We start from the raw sequence: 22,616 nt of genomic DNA on the forward strand, positions 1-22,616 counted from the left end.
GGTGCATGCCTGTAATCCCAGCTACTTGGGAGGCTGAAGCAGGAGAATTACTTGAACCTGGGAGGCAGAGGTTACAGTGAGCTGAGATCATACCACTGCACTCCAGCCTGGGTGTCAGAGTGAGATTCCATCTCAAAAAAAAAAAAAAAAAAAAAAAAAAAAGAAAAGAAAAAGAAATAAACAATGACCACACAAGTAAGACCACACAGAGGCTTTTTATTCAGAGCCATAGCAAGGGAGTCAGCCACCACTACAACATGAGACAGAGTCTTGCACTTTTGTCTGGGCTGGAGGGTAGTTGCATGATCTCATACTACATATATTTGGCAAACACTCAGAGTCAGACAGAGTGAGAAAGATTTGCAGTGAGAAAAAGGGAAGGCTTGGGTGTGCCCTCACTGGAGGCTGTTGGCATGGGGGTGCTAGAGGCAGCTAACTAGAAGCCCAACATCCTACGTGATTGATTGGTCCTGAGTTGGATGTGGTGGTTGTACTGTTGGGGAGGGTGTTGGGGGACATAAGGAAACTGGCAGTCACTGGCAATCATTGACCAAGTCCTGATCCTTCTGGGCCAATTGCTGCAGAAGTGGTGGTTTGGCTTCCAGGGCTGATCATGATGGAGGTTGTAGGGCAGAGTTCTATTATCATATACAGTTTGACCATTGTCTGTTTGTATATTTGGTCTCTCGGTGTGCAGAGAGGGAGGCCTTTCCATGTGATTTGGGGCATGTCGCTAACCTCTCTGTGCCACGGTTTCCTTACCTGTGAATGGCATATTAATAGTACCTGTTTCAGATGTGAATATATCTCAAGTTCTTAGAATAGCACTTGGCATGTGGCAAGTATCCAACACAATATTAGTTATTATTTAAAAAATTATGGGCGTGCATGGTGTGGTTCACACCTGTGTAATCCCAGCACTTTGGGAGGCAGAGACAGAAGGATTGCTTAAGGCCAGGAGTTCGAGACCAGCCTGAGCAACACAGTAAGATCTCATCTCTTCAAAAAATAAAAAAATTAGCTGGGCATAATGGCAGGCACCTGTAGTCCCAGTAACTCAGGAAGCTAAGGCAGGAGGATTGCTTGAGCCCAGGAGTTCAGGGTTACAGTGAGCTATGATTGTGCCCCTGCACTTTAGCCTGGGTGGCAGAGCAATTTTTTTTTTTTTTTTTCTGAGGCAGAGTCTTGCACTTTTGTCTGGGCTAGAATGTAGTTACGTCATCTCAGCTCACTGCAACCTCCACCTCCTGGGTTCAAGCGATTCTTCTGCCTCAGTCTCCTGAGTAGCTGAGATTATAGGCAACCACCACCATGCCTGGCTAATTTTTTGTATTTTTAGAAGAGACAGGGTTTCACTATGTTGGCCAGGCTGGTCTCAAACTCCCGACCTTGTGATCTGCCCGCCTTGGCCTCCCAAAGTGCTAGGATTACAGGCATGAGCCACCACACCAGGCTGACAGAGCAATTCTAAAAAAGTATTAGTATTATTACACTCAGTGGAAAGGGCACTGGCCTGGGAGGAGGGCTCTGGGTAGCTCTGGTCCTGGTTCTGCCCCATCACACTGTGACCTCAGGCTTCTTGAGGCTCCTCTGAGTCTCAGCCTTGTCAGCAGAGCAGGGGGCTGGGCTCTGACTTCCAAACTGGTTCCCAGCTCTAATGTTGTCAATTCCCCACTGGGTGTGTAGTGACAGCCCTGCCATCGCCCCTCCCTCCCCCACACCCACACTCCCTCTGTGCTCCCAGCACACCTGGATGGGCAGCTGCAGCACAGCAGGCTCTCCTGTCCTCATTTCAGCTGGTTTCAGGTCCTAAATTTAGTCCTTTCACAGAAGCCACAGTGTGTGGGAGGAGGGCTCCGAGTAGGTCTGGTCCCGGTTCTGCCCATCACACTGTGCCTGTGCGTGAGGGCTGTATGCGGTGGGGGCAGCTTTTCCACCCATGTGGTATACTCCAAAGCGAATCAGGCAGGAGGCCGGGAGAGCTGAGCACTGCATCCGATTTTGTCATCATTGCACTTGTTGTGGGACAATCAAAGACTGGAGAGACTGAAAAGAAGGTTCAGGAGAGTTTATTAAGGTGATCACCAGCCCAGCTGGACGTATGTCCAGAAAGTCTGAGCCACGAACAAAGGGCTTTTCCTACTTTTTTTTTTTTTTTTTTTGAGACGGAGTCTCGCTCTGTCACCCAGGCTGGAGTGCAGTGGCCGGACCTCAGCTCACTGCAAGCTCCGCCTCCCGGGTTTACGCCATTCTCCTGCCTCAGCCTCCCAAGTAGCTGGGACTACAGGCGCCCGCCACCTCGCCCGGCTAGTTTTTTTGTATTTTTTAGTAGAGACGGGGTTTCACCGTGTTAGCCAGGATGGTCTCGATCTCCTGACCTCGTGATCCGCCCGTCTCGGCCTCCCAAAGTGCTGGGATTACAGGCTTGAGCCACCGCGCCCGGCCTTTTTTCCTACTTTTAAACATCTTAAGGCGGGGACTATGTGAGGCTGGAAGCGAGTTACAAAAGCAAGAAACAAAGGCAGCATTACAACATTTCTTACATCTTGAGAGAAACATGTCTTGCAATCTAAACTTAGCGGTCTTGTGACCCTGCAAGCCGTGCAGGAACTCGCTGGCCTGTAATAAACTTTGAGGAATGTGGAGTTGGGGAGTATAGATAAGGTCCACTGTCCACAGAGAGAAGACAGGCTGTTAATATTCCCTTTTAACTTGAGTGTAAGCGGGGAGGGGTCACATTTTGCAGCAACTTTAAGAGGATTTGAAAATTTCTGTGACTACTACTATTAGGTTATGGTTGATTTCATTAATTCCTTCTTCACACTGGGTGAGTCCTTTGACCCTTTAGGGCCTCAGTTTTTCATCTGGCAACTAATTTTTTTTGTTTTTAGTTTTTTGTTTTTGAGACAGAGTCTTGCTCTGTCACCCAGGCTGGAGTGCAGTGGTGCAAGCTCAGCTCAGTGCAACCTCTCGCCTCCCAGGAGATTCTCCTGCCTCACTGAGTAGCTGGGATTATAGGCATGCACCACCAGGCCCAGCTAATTTTTGCATTTTTTGTAGGGATGGGGTCTTGCCATGTTGCTCAGGCTGGTGTCTAACTCCTGATCTCAAGTGATCTGCCCACCTCCGTCTCCCAAAGTGCTGGGATTACAGGCGTGAGACACCATGCTAGGCCTGGCAATTAAATTTTATATATGTTGATGCCTTAAGCCATCATGTTATCTCTCTCTCTCTTTTTTTTTTTTTGGAGACAGAGTGTCACTTTGTCGCCAGGTTGGAGTGCAGTGATGTGATCTCGGCTCACTGCAACCTCCACCCCCTGGGTTCAAGGGATTCTCCTGCCTCAGCCTCCTGAGTAGCTGGGATTACAGGCACACACCACCATGCCCAGCTAATTTTTGTATTTTTAGTAGAGACGGGGTTTCACCATGTTGGTCAGGATGGTCTCAATCTCTTAACCTTGTGATTCGCCCGCCTCAGCCTCCCAAAGTGCTGGGATTACAGGTGTGAGCCACTGTGCCCAACCCATATTATCTCTTAAAGTAGAACAACTTTCCTTTCTTTCAGAGGAGGAAAAGAATCAGAGAGAGGTTAAGTGAGTTGGCTAAGCCCACACAACTAGCACATGGTTTGAATCTAGATCTTTAGACCCTAAGACCTAGTCTTTTTTTACCTTTAGATAATTTCACCTTTACTTCCATTATGGGATTATGATGATGATAATATGAAAATAATAAATTTTATACTAGGGAAGCAACATGGTTTTACAGTTGAGAGCCAGACTGCCTAGGTTTGATTTCTAGTTTTGGTACTTATTAGCTGTGTGACCTCAGGCAAATTATTTAACCTCTCTGTGCCTCAGTTCTTATCTGTGAGATGGAAGATAATAATTGTATCCACATAGGGTTGTTATGAGGATTAAGTGAATTAATATTTGCGAAACACTTTCAACCACGCCTGACATCCAGTAAAGTTTATTTAAATGTTTGCTTAATTTAAAAAATAGCTCCCTTGCCAATCAGCATGTGACCTTAAGCAAGAAGAAAGTGTTTGCGATTAGGATCAGGAGACTCATGGTCTACTTTGGGCACAGCCACTACTTTGCTCTGTGGCTTCAGAAACTTTCTTTAACATTTTGTGCCTTAGTTTCCTCAACCGCAAAGTAAGGAGCTTGGGCAAGTTCAGTGATGAGCAGCATTTTATGAACAAAGATCAAGTCAGAAAAAAAAAATCAAAACTTTTTTTGCTACATTAATTTTACCCATTAGAGTCTGTTGCGGGGAATATTCCAGTGTAGTGGGTGCAGCCTCAGCTACTGTCCCAGCATGCTGTGGGGCCCCCTAGCAATGGTCTGGGTGACCTATGTGTCCTTGCTTGGGGGTGAGGGTGTCTGACCTAATCACATCCTCCTCCCAGGAAGTGGAGAGTCGGATCTGAATGTTAGACTGGGACGCATTAACAGGTGCTCTGGCTGGAAGGCTGTAAACTCCTGCTGCCGATGGCTACAGAATTCTGGTTCCTGCCCTTTTTGAGAGTTAGCTTTTCTGATCTTGAAATTCCATAAGAAACCCCAGTTTCCTTCAAACAACCCCTGCCCCATTTACTTAGGCTAATGTATCAGTTATCTATTGCTGTGTAATAAATGACCCCAAAATTTAGAGGATCAAAACAACAATTTACTATTTCTCTAGAATCTGTGGGTGGACTAGGTAGTTCTTTTGCTGGTTTGACCTAGGGGCACTTGTGTGGCTGTGTTCATCCAGTGGGGTTGAGAGCAGGCGCTGTTGACTGTGGTGCCTCGATTCTCCTCCATGTGGCCTTTACATACGACTCGCTTAGGCTTCCTGATAGTATGGTGGTCTCAGGACTGCGAGGGGAGAGGCACAAGCTTCCACTTCACTTAAGGCCTGGCCTCCGAAGCCCCAGCATGTTACTTTTTCTGTATTCTATTGGTTAGAGTAAGTTACACAATCAGCCCTGACTTAAAGATTCAACAGAACCCACCTCTTGCCAGTATGTGCGTATGGGGCTGGAAGGAACGGAAAGTGACCAGGTGTGCATGCAACTACTGTGACTAGTTTCAGTTGATTTCTTAGTTGCAGGCAAAAGAAATTTAACTAGTTTATCCTATCATTTATGAACTCCCACCTTCCATACTCTGATCTCATCTCTTAGCATCTCTCGGCCACCCTGGCCTTGCCTTTCCTTACTCATGCTGGCCATACTCCCATCCCAGGGCCTTTGCACGTGCTGATCCCTCTTCCGGGCATGTTCTGACCCCAGATCTTCTTCTGAGTGCTCCTTTGCCACATTTTGATCTTTACTCACATCTTTATGTGGAGAGGTCTTCTCCGACCCTCTGATCTAAAGTCATCCCCCTGACACCATCAGTCCCTTAACTAGGCCTTATCTTCTTTGTGGCATTTGCTATGTATTATTTATATTCTGTCTTTTTGTTGACTGTTGTTCTTCTCTCACTAACCTCTAAGAATGTAGGAATTGTGGTTTGTCTCAATCTCTGAGGTATGCCTGGCATATGGTAAGTACTCAAAAAATATTTACCGAAAAAAATGAATTTTAATGCTTTTTAGATACAACAATAACAATATTCAAAAAGTCATGATTAGAGGCAGCTTAATCAAAGTCATAGATGATTCCATGAAGGGAGGCAGGCTCATATTTAGGCTGGATAATCTGTGATCTTGATCCTTTCTGATTCTGAGAGTCCATGACTCTAAGTGAGAAAGTGCTAGGAAAATTTAAAGGCATAGTATAAACCTCTAGCTATTACTATTGAGAGGGCACACTGGGAGTTCTGTGAAGAACTGGGCTTAAACTTTCATTATACATTCAGATCTAATGTGGTTCCTGGCTGAGTTATATGAAATAACACAGACATGTCCCATTTGTTTTTCCTACATATCATGGGCTACAGAGGGGCTGCTATCAATGCCCAGCCATAAGAAAGATTATGCTATGGTCTGAATGCTTCTGTTCCCCTAAAATAAATATGTTGAAACCTAAGCTCCACTGCAATAGTATCGAGAGATGGGACCTTTAGAGTGATTAAATCATGAGGGTGGAGCCCCCATGAATAAGATTAGTGCCCTTATAAAAGAGGCCAGAGCCAACTTGTTTGCTCTTCTGCCATGTGAGGATGCAGCAACAAGACACTATCTATGAAGCAGAGAATGAGCCCTATCAGACAATGAGTCTGCTGGCATCTTGATCTTGGACCTCCCAGCCTCCAGAAATGTGAGCGATAAATTTCTATTGTCTATAAATTATGCAGCCACCACCCTAGTCTAAGCTACCATTGTTTCTCTCCTGGCCACACTGTAACCTCTTGACTGGTCACCCTACTTGTGCCCTCACCACCCTTGCCTTTGGTGTCTATTCATTCTCCTCACAAAGGCTAGAGAGATCTTTGTAAATTATAAATCAAATCAGGGCACTCCCAGTGGCTGCCCATGGCACTGGGGAATAAATCTAAACCCCTTGCTGTGGTGCTCAATCTGGTACTCCCTGCCTGAGCCCAGGCCTCTAACCCCTCTTTCCATTCTTCCCCATGGTGAGTGGAATCAAAAGGAAACAGCATTTTGAAGGAATGTCAGAAAGCTGTCAAATTTATCTCTACCTCCTTTCCTATTTCTGGGATTTGTCCTCCCCTGTGAGGTTGGACCCCAGTGGAAACAGTCAATTAGCTTCCTCAAGTCTGCTCCTGCTACCCTGGCCTTCTCTCTGGTCCTTGACCACCTTCAACTCTTTTCCTCCTGCAGGACCTGTGCACAAGCTGTGACCTCTGCCTGGAATGCCCTTTCTTCACTCTTCCTATGGCTGGCTCCCTCCCACCATTTGGGCCTGAGGTTAAATGTTATGCTCAGAGAGGCCTGTGAATATTCCATCTGGAGAAGGTTCCCCCAGATCATCTACATTTTGCCTTTTTGTTTTATTCCTTCACTGTCCTTATCACACATGCATTTATTTGATTGTTTATTTGCTTTTAGTGTCTTGTCCACTGCTTCTCCCCTAGTGCTTGGGCATAGTTAGCACTCAATGAGGAGACTGTTGTTTGTTGATGTGCACAGTAACAGTAGCTCGCTATGGTCCCGTACTATGCTGTGCACTCTACATGCTTCATTCACAATCATTTTGTGTGGCAGGATGGGCAAGGATTATCCCCATACCTCAGGTAGGAAAAGTGAGGCCCAGAAAGGTTAGGAGACTTGCCTTAGGCTATGTAGTTTCTGAGAAGTGGAACCCAGGTCTCCTGACCCCGATCAGGTGCTCTTCAAAAGCAGAAGTGAAAGGGCGACGCAGGAGAGGCGTGTGGTAGGTCACTGTTCCTAAATTCTCCATGTCTTTTATTGTTTTTTGCTCTGTCACCCAGGCTGGAGTGCAGTGGCATGATCTCGGCTCACTGCAACCTCAGCCTTCCATGCTCAAGCGATTCTCGTGCCTCAGCCTCTCAACTAGCTAGGATTACAGGTGGGAGCCACCACGCCCAGCTAATTTTTTTTGTAGCTCTGGGGGTCTCACTGTTGCCCAGGCTGGTCTCAAACTCCTGGCTCAAGCAATCTGCCTGCATCGGCCTCCCAAAGTGCTGGGATTATACGCGTGAGCTACCACACTTGGCCTACTCTTTTTTTTAATTGGGCAGCTCAGCATCTACATCCTGCCTTCTGAAAGGGACAAGAGAGAAGGGGAGACAGTCTGGGCTCTGGCCAGGGGTGGGTGGGGGAAGCAGCACTCTTCTTTCTTGCCAGAGAAACATCATTCCTGGAGGTGGTCTTGGCCCCTTTAAATACCACAGAGATGAGCTGCGGGGCGGTGCTGACAGGGGAACCTGGCTGGGATGCTGGCCAGCTGGCTCAGGCTAACCCTGGGCTTCATTTGCATGAGAATTGGGGCCTACGGCACTGTGTGGATCCAAACCCATCTTTGTATGTGTGTGTGGAGTCCTGCACAGTGGGTGAGGGCTGTTCAATTGTGTCCTAAGAGTTGGGCCCTCTCTGAACTATTTTAACTCATGAATTTGTTTACATTTGAGAAGCCAGAAGTCACGCATCCTTTTGTCTGCATTTAAGCATTTTTGGTGAAAAGTTGAAATTTAGATCTTTCTTTTTTTTTTATTTTCAATTTTTTTTAGAGGCAGGGTCTGTTCTGTCACCCACGCAGGGGTGTAGTGGTGCAATGAACTACAGCCTCCACCTCCTGGGCTCAAGTGATCCTCCTGTTTCAGCCTCCCTAGTAGCTGGGACTACAGGCAGATGCCACCATGCCCAGCTAATTTTTAAATTTTTTGTAGCAGCAGAGTCTTGCTTTGTTGCCCAGGCTGGTGTTGAACTCCTGGGCTCAAGCGATCCTCATGTCTGGGCCTCCCAAAAGTGCTGGGATTACAGGCATGAGCGGCCATGCCCAGTTTAGATTTCCCTCAAAAAAGTGCAAATAGCATTAAGAAAATAGTCCCAATTTTCTGAGTGTACAAAGGGAGCAGAAATGATCATGTCCATTCTGTTTTAGGGACCTGGCAATGGCGTAGCAATCAATCCGATCATGTACAGATTGACCACTGCATTCAAGGTCTTCACCCCACATCCCACCCTGCCTTTCTGGTTTCCTCTCCAGTTCCAACCCCCCCTCTCACCACTCCCACTTGTGCTCTTTCCTGAGCTTAACCTTCTCCCTGCTCTTCCTCCAAATCTCCTCTTTGAGGCCTCTGCTCACTCAGTAAGCCTGTTCCAATATCCTGGCCCTTGTGAGGACCTGGCTGACTCCCCAGACTTGGTCTGTCCACCTTCTGCTTGCTCATGGCAATATATTCAGATCTCCAATGTGGCTTCTGTTATGGGGCTGGCATACATGTTTACGTGCGAGCCCCTGGAAGCAGATCTGGGTCTTCATATTAATATAACTGCTATAGTGTGGATGTTTATCACCAAACCTCATGTTGAAATTTGATCTTAATGTTGGAGGTGAGGGCCTAATGGGAGGGTCACGGGGGCAGATGCCACATGAATAATCTATATTATTCATGAATCAATAATATATCAATTATTATATACTATAGAAATTATATATTAATATATCAATAATCATATAATCATTAATATATTATATTAATACATTAACTATTATGTATTAATATCACTAATATACTATTTTATTACTAATACATTAACCATACAATATTAATATTAACAATATTAATTATTAAATATTATTAATATAGATTAATAATCACTTGTCGATTTTTTTTTTTTTTTAGATGGAGTCTCACTCTGTCACCCGGTTTGGAGTGCAGTGGTGCAATCTCGGCTCACTGCAAGCTCCACCTCCCGGGTTCATGCCATTCTCCTGCCTCAGCCTTCTGAGCAGCTGGGACCATAGGCGCCCGACACCACGCCCAGCTAATTTTTTGTATATTTTAGTAGAGACGGGGTTTCACCGTGGTAGCCAGGATGATCTCGATCTCCTGACCTTGTGATCCGCCTGCCTCGGCCTCCCAAAGTGCTGGGATTACAGGTGTGAGCCACCGCACCCGATTTGTTAATATTCTTAATATAAATTTATTATTATTAAGATTATAATATAGATTAATTCTTAAGATTATAATATAATTATTCTTTTCTATAGTAATATCCTCCCTGAGTGGGTGGTGAGTTCTTACTTTGTTAGCCTCATGAGAACTAGTTGTTAAAAAGAGCCTGGCAGCCAGCGTGGTAGCTCACGCCTGAAATTTCAGCACTTTGGGAGGCTGAGGTAGGAGGATCGCTGGAGACCAGGAGTTCAAAGCCAGACCGGGAAACATAAAAAGACCCTGTCTTTACCAAAAATAAAAACAGAAAAAATCCACCCGGAGCATAGTGTGCACGTCTGTAGTGTTCAGCCACTTGGAGGCTGAAGTGGGAGGATTGCTGATTGTGCCACTGCACTCCAGCCTGGGCGACACAGTGAGACCCTGCCTTTAAAAAAGAAAAGAGCCGGGGCATCTCCTCTTTCCTCTGTCTTGCTTCTCTGCCTCAACATGGGATCCCTGCACAGCTGGCTCTCCCAGAGTGAAAGCAGCCTGAGGCCTTCACCAGATGCCCAACCTTGAACTTTTCCCAACATCAGAATCATCAGTCAAATAAGCCTTTTTTTTTTTTGGAGACGGAGTCTCACTTTGTCACCCAGGCTGGAGTGCAATGGCGCGATCTCGGCTCACTGCAACCTCCGCCTCCCAGGTTTAAGCCATTCTCTTACCTCAGCCTCCCAAGTAGCTGGGATTACAGGTGTGTGCCACCACGCCTGGCTGATATTTGTATTTTTCTTAGAGACAGGGTTTCACTATGTTGGCCAGGCTGGTCTCGAATTCCTAACCTCGTGATCCTTCTGCCTTGGCCTCCCAAAGTGCTGGGATTAGAGGCTAGAGTCACCATGCCCGACCAATAAGTCTTTTTTAATTTATAAATTACCCAGCCACAGATATTCCCTTATAGCAACACTAAGTGGACGAAGACAACCTACCACAGTGCCTGGCATATAACAGGTGCTCAGAAAAGTGCTGGGTAGGCTAGGTACGGCGGCTCATGCTCTAATCCCCGCACTTTGGGAGGCCGAGGTGGGTGGATCACCTGAGGTCAGGAGTTTGAGACCAGCCTGGTCCACATGGCGAAACCCCGTCTCTACTAAAAATACAAAAAATTAGCCAGGAGGCCGGGCGCGGTGGCTCAAGCCTGTAATCCCAGCACTTTGGGAGGCCAAGACGGGCGGATCACGAGGTCAGGAGATCGAGACCATCCTGGCTAACACGGTGAAACCCCGTCTCTACTACAAAATACAAAAAAACTAGCCGGGCAAGGTGGCGGGCGCCTGTAGTCCCAGCTACTCGGGAGGCTGAGGCAGGAGAATGGCGTAAACCTGGGAGACAGAGCTTGCAGTGAGCTGAGATCCGGCCACTGTACTCCAGCCTGGGTGACAGAGCGAGACTCCGTCTCAAAAAAAAAAATAAAAAATAAAAAAATAAAAAAATAAAAAAATTAGCCAGGTGTGTTGGCAGACACCTATAATCCCAGCTACTTGGGAGAGTGAGGCAGGAGACTCGCTTGAACCCAGGAGATGGAGGTTGCAGTCAGCCAAGACCGTGCCATTGCCCAGCCTGGGTGACACAGCAAGACTGTTTAACAACAACAACAAAAAAGTGCTGGGTATTGGACTCAGAATGCTGGGGTAGAGTTAGGTACCAAGCTCTGAAGGCACGGACCTCTGAATCCTCCTCCTGCCTCTTCCTTCCTGTGGCCCTCTCTGAGCCTCAGTGTCCTCATCTGTAAAAAAAAAAAGAGATCAGTGACAGCTCCCACCTCAGGGGCCATGGGGAGTTATGAAGATGAACTTCACAACTTCACAAGGGTGGATGTACAACACTCAGCACAGCCTATGGCCCCCAACAAGCACCCAGTAAATGACAATGACAACTAATAGGAAACTTGAAGTCTGGTCACCTACCTTCCAGGAAGGAGCCTGGTATCCTTAGAAAGAACCAGCTCCTACAAAGGCTGCCTGCTAGTGGGTGGGCTTGGCGAAGGCAGGCATGAGCCTTCCTTCCCGACCAATCCCCAGCTCCCCACCACTTCAGGGCCCTGTTCACAAACCTCCAGCCCAGCTGCCTCTGACAGGTCCCCGGCTCCCCTCCACCCCCCCGGCCCTGTTTATAAATGCTCTCCAGCCCTGCTGCCTCTTCCCTCAGGCCACACACACAGGATCCTACTGATTCTTTATTGAATCACAAACAACTCAGGGCGTCAGGCCCCAGCAGCTGCATTAGAACCCCCCTGGGATTGTGAGGGGACTGGAGCGGGACCCGGGAGAAGATCCACTCTCCCCAGCTTTTCACTATAGGGACTAAAAACCTCAGAAATCACCCTAAGAGAAAGGACGTACCAAATGCCCACCAGAAGGGCCGGGGAGTGAAAGCCACCCCGAGGGCAGGAGGGTGCGGTGAAGGGTGCTACGGTCCCAACATTTGTGTGTATCCCTCCCTCCCCCTGCAGATTCACGTTGGGATTCTCACCCCCAACGTGACGGTATTAGGAGGTGGGGCCTTCGGAGCTGATTGGGTCACGGGGGCGGAGCCCTCATGAACGGGGTTAGAGTCCTTATAAAAGAGGCAGGAGGGAGCTTGCTTGTTTGTGCTTCTACCATTGAGGATACAGCAAGAAGGCACCATCTATGGAATGGGAAACAGACCTCAGCGGAGTCTGAATCTGCTGGCCCCTTGATCTTGGACGTGTGAGCAGTAAGTTTCTGTTGTTTGTAAGCCACCTGGCCTACAGCATCTTGATATAGGAGCTCGCTGGACTAAGAGTTGGGCCAAGTAGGCCCTGTCAGCCGCAACCTCAGGGGAGAATGTAAAGGCTGGTGTCTTACCATCACAAGGCAAGAGGCTCAGAACAAGCTGTAACACCTCCCTTGCAGAGATCTAGGGGCGCCAGACACAGCTGGGGTGGAAGGCTGTTAGTCTGGACCCTTGCTCCATCAGTCCCACCTGGGGAGGAAGGCTGTGGGGGAGGCAGAACTGGGAGAAGAGAGAAGCAGCTCCCTGGCTCTGATTTCAGAAGGCTGTTACCTAAGCCAGGTGCTGGGAGACCAGAGGGGCAGGTGCCACTCAGGGCCAGAGGAGCCATGCAGGACAATGTGGTGTTAGGGACTGGGGGAGGATGTTAATGACCCTGCTTAACCTCTAAGAGAAGCATGGTTCCCTCGTGTTCAAAAGCTGGACGTACAGGGTGCAGGTGGTGGGCACTTTCTCACAATCCACCCCATTCCCGGGCCACTGCCCAGCAGCCCCTGGGGATCTGCTGGTCTCAGAGGGAACTCGATCATTTCCTCCCTCAGTCCAGCCCACACGTTCCTCCGAAGGAAGGCTGGTTTGTGGGCCCAGGGTGAGGCTGCCTGCCCACCGCAGATGGAAGGTTTCCCAACCCTCTCCAGGTGGCTGTGGTGGGGCCATCTCCCCTGAGTACAGTGAGCCTTCGTGGCTTTGCCATTGCTGTCCCTTCAAGGTTGTTGCTTGTCCCTGTCCTCAGAGTGATGTGGAGGCAGACAGGCCCTGGAGGCGGAAGGAAGGGGTTCAACTCTCACTAGGGTACTCCCTCGGGAAGGTCAAAAACTCAGAAATACGAGAGGGTAGAGACGGGTTTGGCAACTTTCTGGTATTACTTATAAACACTGGTTCCTTCAACTTTCTGATACTACTTGTAAACACTGGTTCCTTCTCAGACCCCACCGTATTTTGATTGGGTCTGTAAGTAGTGCCCAGTCCATACCACAGCACCCTTCTGGGGTCCAGGAGACCGCCTTCACTGCTGTACGGGTCCCGGGGCCAGGCCATCCAGGGTGCCTGTGGCGCTCACACCCCCATGGCACTCTTCTCGCCCTCTTTGGGGCTGGGCTCCTCCGGAATCTTCTTCATCTCCCAGCCTCTGACCCAGGTGTAGGCAGAGGAGCCGCCCAGCACCATCATGTTGCTTGTCCACCAGAGGAAGCTCTTGGCCTCCTCGTAGTAGAGCACGGCCAGCACCGTCTGGGCACAGGCCTTGGCCGTGCCCGACACATTGTGGGTCAGGGGACTGGTGAACTTGATCTGCAGTCCTGTCACATAGCCGATGGCGAAGCCAAACAGGCCGCCCAGCGTCATCATCCCCCAGAAGTGGGCACTGCCCAGCTGGGCAAAGTCACGCAGGGCCTGAAGCTCCCCGAGCAGCACGAGCAGGGGCAGGAAGAGGACGCAGGCGTTGACGTTGTTGTAGAAGGTCAGGCGCCAGATGCTGCCGTCCACCGCCGGGAGCACCTTCTTGGTGTAGATGGCGTTGAGCGAGACACAGAGGCTGGCCAGCACGCCAAAGACAGTGCCCAGCCACGACAGGGTGCCTTCTGCCTCCTCCTGGTCCACACCAAGCCAGAAGCCCCCTGCAGTAGGGAGAGGAGGAGTGGGGGAAGGGTGGGGAAGAGGGATGAGGATGAGGAGGAAGAAGGACAGAGGATCAGACACCAAAGTTCATAGACTGAGTACTGCGGCCCTCCCCACTCCTCCCTAGGCCTCCCTCCAATAAGCACAGCCAGAGTCTCTACTGCAGGCAAGGCACTCTACATGGACTATGGGAGCGGCCCAGGGCAAGAAAACCTCCTCTGGCAGCTTATCTGCTAGCAGAGAAGACAGACAGGAAAACAAATCGCTTCCCAGTTACTTCTTTAATTACAATTGTAAGAATTGTAATGAGGTCCATAAAGCAGTACAAGGTGCTGTGAGAGTCCGTAAGTGGGCGACTGAGCTGGCCTGCGGCATCTGAAAATAACATTTGAACTGAGTTCTGAAAGATGAGTGCCACTTAGTGTTAATGCGATTTAAGGTGACCCTGGGTAAATGATTTTCAGTGTCTAAGTCTTGGCTGCTTCTTGCATGGAATGGGAGCCTATGATGTCATCATGGGAGCATTAAGTTAGAATCTCTTGTGTCATTTGTGGCAGTGACTCTGAGACTCTCATCTTGTGTCACCTCCTGCTCAAAGAGCTTCCATGGCTCCCCACTTCTGCCATCGGGACTATACTCCTTGGCATGGCAGGCGGGGGTCCCTGAACCTTTGCCAGCCCTTCCTCTGTCCTGTGGTTGCCCCAGCCTCTCTGCTCGTCTCCCTGCTTCTCACCCTGGGCCTCAGTGTCCTTGTTCATGTCCTGTGCCAGAAACACCCTCCTCCTTTCTGGGGGATTCTACGCATCTGTCAAGGTCAAAGTTGGCCTCTCTGGGGGAATCTTTTCCTGATAGCCCCAGAACCTGGACTCTTACTGCCTCGCTTTCCTTCAAAGCCCCTTGCCTGCTCTGGGCTGCTGGGCCCCTGCCCATGGTGACAGCCTGGTCTTTTCAGCCAGATCCCATGCTCCTAGAAGGCAGGGGCTGAACGATGCACGTTATACTTCCTGCCACAGCATCTGGCAACATGGGGCAGTGGGGAAAGCTTTGGGGACAGATTTAGCTTCCAATCAGGCTCTCTGCAACTTAGAAGCTGAGTGGCCCGGGAGAAGTTACTTAACCTCTCTGAGCTCTCTGGGTCACCTCCCTGTCCACTCCAGTCAATCTACTCTCCACCTTGCAACCGGAATGATCATCCTGAAGTCTAGATCAGCCCAGGCCATGCCCTGGCATGAAGCCCCTCTGTGGCTCTCCGCTGCCTTCGGGAGAAATTCGACTCACTCACCATAGCTCTCAGGACCTGCACCACGTGGAGTCAGCCTGACTGGGCAGCCTCGTGTCTGGTGAGTCTCGCTGTGGTCCAGCCATGAAGAAGTGCACATGCTCTTCCTTCTGTCTAGAACGTTCTGTCCCTACTTCTTCCTCTAAACCCAGGTTCTAAACTTCCTCCAGAAGGCCTGCTTAGACTGCCTGTCCCTGGGTCCCCTCCCTCGCCCAGAGCTCCCACAGCCCCTTTTATGCATGCCCCATCACAGCCCTTACCATACTAGTGTAACTGTCACCACCATGCCCTCCAGGAGTGTAGGAGCTGAGGTTACCTTTTCCAAACTTGTATCCCCAAAGCCTGGCACGGTGCCTGGCATGTGTTTAGCCACCAATTACTAGTTGTGGAATGAATGAATGAAAGTTGTTATGGAGGTGGTTGTATTAAAGGAGACAGGATATCTCCTACATCATAGGCACTCAACACGCAGCACTTTTCTCTTTTTCTCTTTATTTTTTGAGACAGAGTCTCGCTCTGTTACCCAGGCTAGAGTACAGTGGTATGATCTTGGCTCACTGCAACCTCTGCCTCCTGGGTTCAAGTGATTCTCATGCCTCAGCCTCTTGAGTAGATGGGATTACAGGGATGCGCCACCATGCCTGGCTAATTTTTGTATTTTTAGTAGAGAGGGGGTTTCACCATGTTGGCCAGGCTGGTCTCGAACTCCTGACCTCAGGTGATCCACCTGCCTCGGCCTCCCCAAGTGCTGGGATTACAGGCATGAGCCACCATGCCCAGCCCAACCACAGAGCCTGACCCTCCTCTTTCTTGACATAACCTTTGCACAAGAGGTACCCATAGACCTGCTGGGAGCAGGGTGAGGGGGGCAGAGAACTGCACCACCTACTCACCTGCTTGGCTAGAGCACCCACAGCCCTCCTGGTGGTTACCTTCTGAGTCCAGAAGCAACTGCAACCTCAATGTTCTAGAGTGACTCTCACCCAGAAAGAACTTTTTTTTTTTTTTTTTTTTTTTTGAGACAGAGTCTCACTCTGTTGCCCAGGCTAGAGTGCAGTGGCCGGATCTTGGCTCACTGCAAGCTCTGCCTCCCAGGTTTACGTCATTCTCCTGCCTCAGCCTCCCGAGTAGCTGGGACTACAGGTGCCTGCTACATCGCCTGGCTAGTTTTTTTTTTTTTGTATTTTTTAGTAGAGACGGGGTTTCACCATGTTAGCCAGGATGGTCTCGATCTCCTGACCTCGTGATCCGCCTGCCTGGGCCTCCTTTTTTTTTTTTTTTTTTTTTTTTTGAGACTGAGTCTCGCTCTGTTGCCCAGGCTGGAGTGCAGTGGTGCGCTCTTGGCTCAATGCAACTTCTGCCTCCCGGGTTCAAGCAATTATCCTGCCTCAGCCTCCCAAGTAGCTGGGATTATAGGCACATGCCACCATGCCTGGCTAACTTTTTTTGTATTTTTAGTAGAGACAGGTTTCACCATGTTGGCCAGGCTGGTCTCGAACTCCTGACCTCAGGTGATCTACCTGCCTCGGCCTCCCAAAGTGCTGGGATTATAGGCATGAGCCACTGTGCCCGGCCCAGAAGGAGCTTTGAAAGGTATTTTGTGACATGGGGGGCTAGGAGGGGAGGCCTAGAATAGTTGCCTGAGACTTGTCTTCCCCCACAAGGAGGAAGAAAGAGGAAACACTGCAGATAGGAGGCCAGGACCTGGGTCAGCAGAGAGCACCCACCTTCCCCGGCCCCTGTCCCAGTCAGGCAGGCCGGTGAATGTACCATTCTCAGAACCTCACCGTTGGTTACTTGGATGACCTTTGGGATTTGGGCCCAGTTACCCTAGTGTCTTCACCTTCCTGCAAGCAAATTCTCCAACTAGGAGCCTCCACCCCTGAGTCCATTCCTGGCAGGGTCAGCAAGAATGAAGTAGAGAGCCCTGGGGCATCTGAGGAGCACACAGAGGAGGGGAGGTACACCTGTTCCCCTGAGGGGGAAGTGGAAGCAGGTCGGGAGAGTTCTGGCAAGCAGGAGTCTTGCAGCTTCCCCCACTCTAACCATGACCTTCTCCCCTCTCCCCTCTTGGACCTAGACCCAGCAGCCCTAGATCCAGCAGTTGCCCAACAAGGGGAAACATTTTCTAGGACAGGTGGCATGGATGGGTCCCTTCCCCCACCAACTGGTGCATCTAGCCTGGGACTCTGAGCCACCAGCAAAGAATGTGATATGTAGGCCAAATAAGATAAACTTTATAGCACCAGGAAAAACCTGCATAGGTTCAAATGAGGATTCCATTCCTAGATGACACAGCCCTGGGAAGACTCGGAGCGAATGGGATGCTGGAGGCTCTCTAACCCAGCATGGGGCCCAGAAAAATATGGGCCCATCTAACCTGTGCTGTCCCATACCATAGCCCTCAGCCACATGTGGCTACTGAGCCCTTGAAATGTGGCTAGAAAATCAGATTGTAACACCTGCAAATGAGGAAATGAATGTTTAACATTTCACTGAATTTTAATTTAAATAAGTGGCCAATGGCTACTGTATTGAATACTGCAGTTCTAACCTCCAAGAAGAGCAGAGAGGATAGAAGCATTGCCTGGGAGTCTGGCCAATCTGGGTTTGCATCCCAGCCTGGCTGCTTGCTAGCTGTGTGGCCGTGGGCAAGTAATGTAACATCTCTGAGCCTCAGTTTCCTTGTTTGTATAGAGATGACCACTGGTAGTGATGCCACAACCCAGGGATCTCTGGGAGAACAAAGGAGATGCTATATGTGAAATAATCAGCATAATTTCCCTGTCAATAATTATTATTTTCTGAGGATCAAGTCCGGGAAGACAGCTGAGGCCTCTTAAAGCGTATCGCTTGCTACTGTCTCAGGCGCTATCCTGAGCTGGCAGAGAGTGATGGTATATTTCTTAAAAGACGTATTGTCCTCTACTAAGAGCACTGGATCCCAAAGTGCTGGGATTACAGGGGAATCAGGACTTAAAAGACGTATTGTCCTCTACTAAGAGCACTGGATGGGAAATCAGGACACCTGAGCTCTTGAGAAACAATAAAGTACAGTGGTCGGGCATGTGAACTGCGAAGCCAGATTGCTTGAGTTCAGATTCCAGCTCTGCCACTTATTAGCCGGGTGATCTTGGACAAGTTACTTAACTTCTCTGTGCCTTGGTTTTTCCATCTGTAAAATGTGGATTATAATCCCATCTTGTTATGAGGATTAACTGAGTTAATATGGCTAAGATCTATGTGCCTGGCACATTTTAATCACTCAACAAACGTCAGTTGCTTTTGCTGCTGTTGCTATTATTATTATTACTATTGTTCTTGCCCTGGCTGGGCTCCTAACTTGCTGGGTGGCCTTTAGTAAGTTACTTGCTCTCTCTGTGCCCCCAGGCTTTCTCCTATGACTGCTGCACCAAAGGAGCTGGGACAGATGAAGTCCTAGGATGCCTAGAAGGGTTGTTCTTCAGGATTTCAGTCCCCATGACCACCCTATCCCGCGTGGCCCCAGCTGCCACTCACCGATGATGATGCCGCAGGTGAGCAGGGCATAGAAGGAGGTGGTCTGCTTAAGCAGCAGGTAGGAGAGCAGCACGTTGAAGACGGTGGTGAGCGAGCGGCCCACATTGTAGAAGGCCACACCGACGTACTTGAGGCAGAGGTTATTGAAGGTGATCATGCCGATGAAGACCACTGACAGAGGCAGGACACTGCGGGCCACCCTGAGGTCCAGGCGCAAGCTGGGGAAGTCCACGGCACCAGGGCAGCAGGCGGCCAGAGCGCTGAGGCCCTTGCACAGCAGCGTGGTCACCAGGCACTGGTAGAAGGTGACGAAGATGGGGGTGTCCAGCTGCAGGGAGGGGCTGTCCAGCAGGTACTTATTAAGGAACACCATGGAGATGGAGGTGACCCAGTAGAGGGAGACCACCAGCGCAATCTGCAATGCCCGCAGCAGAAAGGGCTTCTCCTCGTTGGCCTCTGCCTCTGTAGAGGGGTCTGAAGCCCCGGTCAGCGCCATGTGCAGGATCCTGGACCGCTTCAGAGGGGCCCTGTTCATGGTAGCACAGGAGCTGGGTCACCCCGCGGCCAGAACTCTGATTCCCTGGAGTCCAGGGCAGTGAGCTCACTTGTGCTCTCCGCAAGCCGCAGCCCTGATTGTCACATGGGGGTTGGCCTAAAGGCCTCCCCAGTGTCCTCATGGATAGAGAAGTTCTGCTTTGGGGTGAGCCCAGTAGTGCCGCTCCACAACCTGCTCCCACCCCAAGGGGGCTCCTGAGACAAGACACAGGGCAAGGGGGAGGGATAGGCTAAGGCGGTGAGGCCAGGGTAGAGAAGACCTGTGAGGGGAGAAGAGGCTGGGGCCTAACAGGGAGGGGTCGCAGAGAGAAGGGAGGGGAGAGGAATGGCAGGGCGGGGCAGGAGGCGGTACGCGGGGCGAAGGTGCAGGAAAAGGACGCCGGGCAGAGTTGGAAGAGCTGCCGAGAGGGCGGCATGGGCAGCTGTGGGAGGGAGGGGTGGGCAGGGGGAGGGAGGCGTTAAGGGAGCTGCCGCAGGCCGGGCGCAGCTGGAGGGAGGGCTACGGAGGGGTCAGAGGGGCTCGGGACTTGGGGCTGACGGACGCGGGAGGGGGCTGGGCCGGCGCCCAAGTCTCGCTGCCTTCCCGGGCTCTGTCGCCGGCTCAGCCCAGGAGCCTCCGGACAGCCGAGGCCTACTCCCCGCGAGGCGGGCCCGGGACTCACTTCCTGGCACGCCCCCACGTGGCCTTAAAGGGCCCGCACGCCCCGCCTTGCCCTTAAAGCGACAGCCCCAGAGAGGCGGCGTTCGCCAGTCCCCAGCCCCGCCCCTGCGATCCGCTGCCCGCTGCTGGCGGGGGGACCTCGGCGGCCACAGGTTTTTCTGTGTGCTTGAGCCTCGCCCTGCTTCCTGCAAGGGCTGCATCACCCTCACCTGCCCACCCTCATCTCCGTCTGCCCCGGAGCCTCCGTGCCCCGACTCGGCTTGGCTCGGCTCGCAGGTCCACCTCCCGGAACCCCGACCCAGGACCCGGGCGGCGCTCCATCAGCTTGGACTCCTCCACCTCCAGAGCCCCGCGTTGCAGCTCCACGTCCCTCTGCCAACCCGACTCATTCTTCCACAACGATGTTGTGGTCCCCTCCTTTCCCCCCCATTTTCACCTCCTCCAGGCCCTCTCCCAAGCCCGAGACTCCCGGCAGCGCTCCCAGAGGCCGGAGGCCACGCCGCCTCTCTCGGACTTGAGTCTGTCATCCCTGTGCTCCTATCGAGGTTCTCTGGGCGGCCCAGATCCAAGATTCCAAGGGCTCAAGGCAGCATCTCTTACCCCTTCCAGAAAATACTGTTTCCCCGCCCGGTTCAGCCGCACCAGCTCCCGCGCCCCTGCCTCTGTCCCCCGGCCGCGAAGGCGACCTGGCGCTCACCTCCTCCGGTGCACTGGGCGCCCGCCCTGCCTCCCTGCGCCGCACCTGCAGCGCCGCACCCTGGGCCGCGCCCGCGGGGTCGACTTCCTGCTTTCCGCCCCAGGCCCAGGCACCGTGCCAGGCTCGCCGGCCTGTTAGCGGCATGGGGCCCGGGGGTGCCGGCGGAGAGGCGGCGATTCCGACGGTCGTGGGCGCAGGCCCCCTCCTCTTTCTAAGGCCTCTCCTGTCCCTGGTACCCCCGCCCGCCCGGGACCCAGGCTTCAGTTATCGCAGCTGGCACGTCCCGGGACCTGGCTTTATCCCTGGCCCGCCGCGCTCCCAGCTTGCACTTCCAGAAGTGCTTGAGGGGACCGCCCGGATTCTTCCAGCCGGCATTGAGGGGAGAGTCACCCGCCCCTTCCAGGGCCGGGCCCGGGAAATCTAGCCTGTGGTCTGCCACTCACCAGGCAGCCGGGGGAACGCGGAGGACCGACTTCTCTGGTTCGCTCTCTAGCACCTGCGTGGGGCGGCCACTTCCTCAAACGGCCTGAGTTATCTTCGTGGTAAAACTAAGGGGCTAGGCTTGACCTGTGGGTCCCAACCTTCTTGCCCAGAACTCTAGGTGGTATGGTCGAACATAGATGTTTGTAATATTTTAAGCACCATTTAATTAGTGCCATTTAATGAACGGGTAAGATGATGTCATGGCTGGGATTTGTTTTAAAATACTCAGAATACTCACCAAAAATATTTTTTATTTTTATTTATTTATTCTTTTTGAGACGGCGTCTCGCTCTGTCGCCCAGGCTGGAGTGCAGTGGTGCTATTTCAGCTCACTGCAACCTCCGTCTCCCGGGTTCAAGCAATTCTCCTGCCTTAGCCTCCCGAATAGCTGGAATTACAGGCGTCCATGACCATACCAGGTTATTTTTGTATATTTTTAGTAGAGACGGGTTTCGCCGTGTTGGCCAGGCTGTTCTCTAACTCCTGACCTCAGGTGATCCGCCGGACTCGGCCTCCCAAAGTGCTGGGATTACAAGCGTGAGCCACCGCGCCCGATCTCAAAAAGATTTTTTTAAAAGGTCGATAGATTAAACAAGATAAGCCATTGATAACTGTAGCTGGGCATAAATACACGAGGATCCATTACAAGAGTTTCCTTACGTTTGTGTACATTTGCAAATTTCCAGAATAAAAAGGTAAAACTTATGTAGTAATTTAAACTCTCAGATCCTAACTGCACAAACCTTCACTGGAGCTGAGTGCAGTCCTGGGTGGGCTGTAGGGAAATGGGAGGGTTGCAGGCTGCAGTGAAGTGAACAGCTGGGCCAGAGCAAGCCCGGCCCACACCCTACCCTCTTCCACTAGCCCCAGGTACTAGCACTGCCCTCTTCCTCCTCAAGGGATGAGACTCTGCTTCCTAGTTATGGGCTGTTCTCCACCTGGAGGATACCGTCTGGTTATCTTGTCACTTTTGGAACCAAAATATCCTTTTGGGGAAAGAAAGGCTTAAAAGGGACTGAGCTGATCTCCTGAACCCCACCTGGAGTCTACCTCTGGGATTTTCCTTTGAAGGTGTGGGTTTTGGTTTATTAAGAGCAATGCGTACCTGTTCCAGTCTCTCCTCTCTTATGCCCGAGAGCTTACCATGAGAAATAATTTAATGACAGGGCAAACTTGTCTCTGAGAGGCACTGGTGACCTGGAAGGGCCTTCTCCTTGGCACATTAGCAGGAATTTGTCTGATGACTCCTGCCACCTTGAACTGGAGGGAAGAGATATATATTGTATATAGGCCAGAAGCACTTCGCTGAGAGAGGCCTAGGGGCAGTCAGTGCTGTGTGTGTGGGAGACAGTGTGGGCTCTCTATGGAGGCCAAAGTACACCCCTGTCTCCAGTCTCTCACCTTACATCATACCTGAAATTCTGTCATTAGTGTCACTCCCTTGGATTAAGGTTGTAACAGGCCAGTACAG

The 22,616-nt window shown here is 50.9% G+C and overlaps 2 protein-coding genes across 5 annotated transcripts in view; both read right to left on the reverse strand.

Annotated features, from left to right (window-relative positions):
* Nucleotides 1-22,616, reverse strand: part of MAPK8IP1 (mitogen-activated protein kinase 8 interacting protein 1) — a 631,105-nt gene that overhangs the window by 83,920 nt on the left and 524,569 nt on the right. The window lies entirely within an intron of this gene.
* Nucleotides 11,751-21,013, reverse strand: SLC35C1 (solute carrier family 35 member C1). Of its 3 annotated transcripts, none has more exons than XM_050757626.1 (3): nucleotides 20,663-21,013; nucleotides 18,750-19,276; nucleotides 11,751-13,950 (listed from the first exon to the last, which is right to left on the reverse strand). In XM_050757626.1, exons 2-3 carry the CDS (start codon nucleotides 19,243-19,245, stop codon nucleotides 13,391-13,393), a joined length of 1,056 nt encoding a protein of 351 aa, XP_050613583.1. In that variant the 5' UTR covers nucleotides 19,246-19,276; nucleotides 20,663-21,013; the 3' UTR covers nucleotides 11,751-13,390. The 3 variants fall into 3 exon arrangements, with proteins under 3 accessions (XP_050613583.1, XP_050613582.1, XP_050613581.1); XM_050757625.1 differs by having other exon boundaries at nucleotides 18,750-19,499; nucleotides 20,566-20,663; XM_050757624.1 differs by having other exon boundaries at nucleotides 18,750-20,677.

This window comes from Macaca thibetana, chromosome 14 (assembly GCF_024542745.1).
Source record: "Macaca thibetana thibetana isolate TM-01 chromosome 14, ASM2454274v1, whole genome shotgun sequence".
In the NCBI taxonomy this organism is placed as follows: Eukaryota; Metazoa; Chordata; class Mammalia; order Primates; family Cercopithecidae; genus Macaca; species Macaca thibetana.

What these genes read in the sequence shown, in the direction of transcription:
- SLC35C1 (XM_050757624.1), bottom strand. Translation starts at nt 19,284, where the DNA reads ATGAACAGGGCCCCTCTGAAGCGGTCCAGGATCCTGCACATGGCGCTG. An exon ending in CACCTGCGGCATCATCATCG is followed by an intron (nt 13,951 to 18,749) that starts GTGAGTGGCAGC and finishes TCCCTACTGCAG; the next exon opens with GGGGCTTCTGGCTTGGTGTG.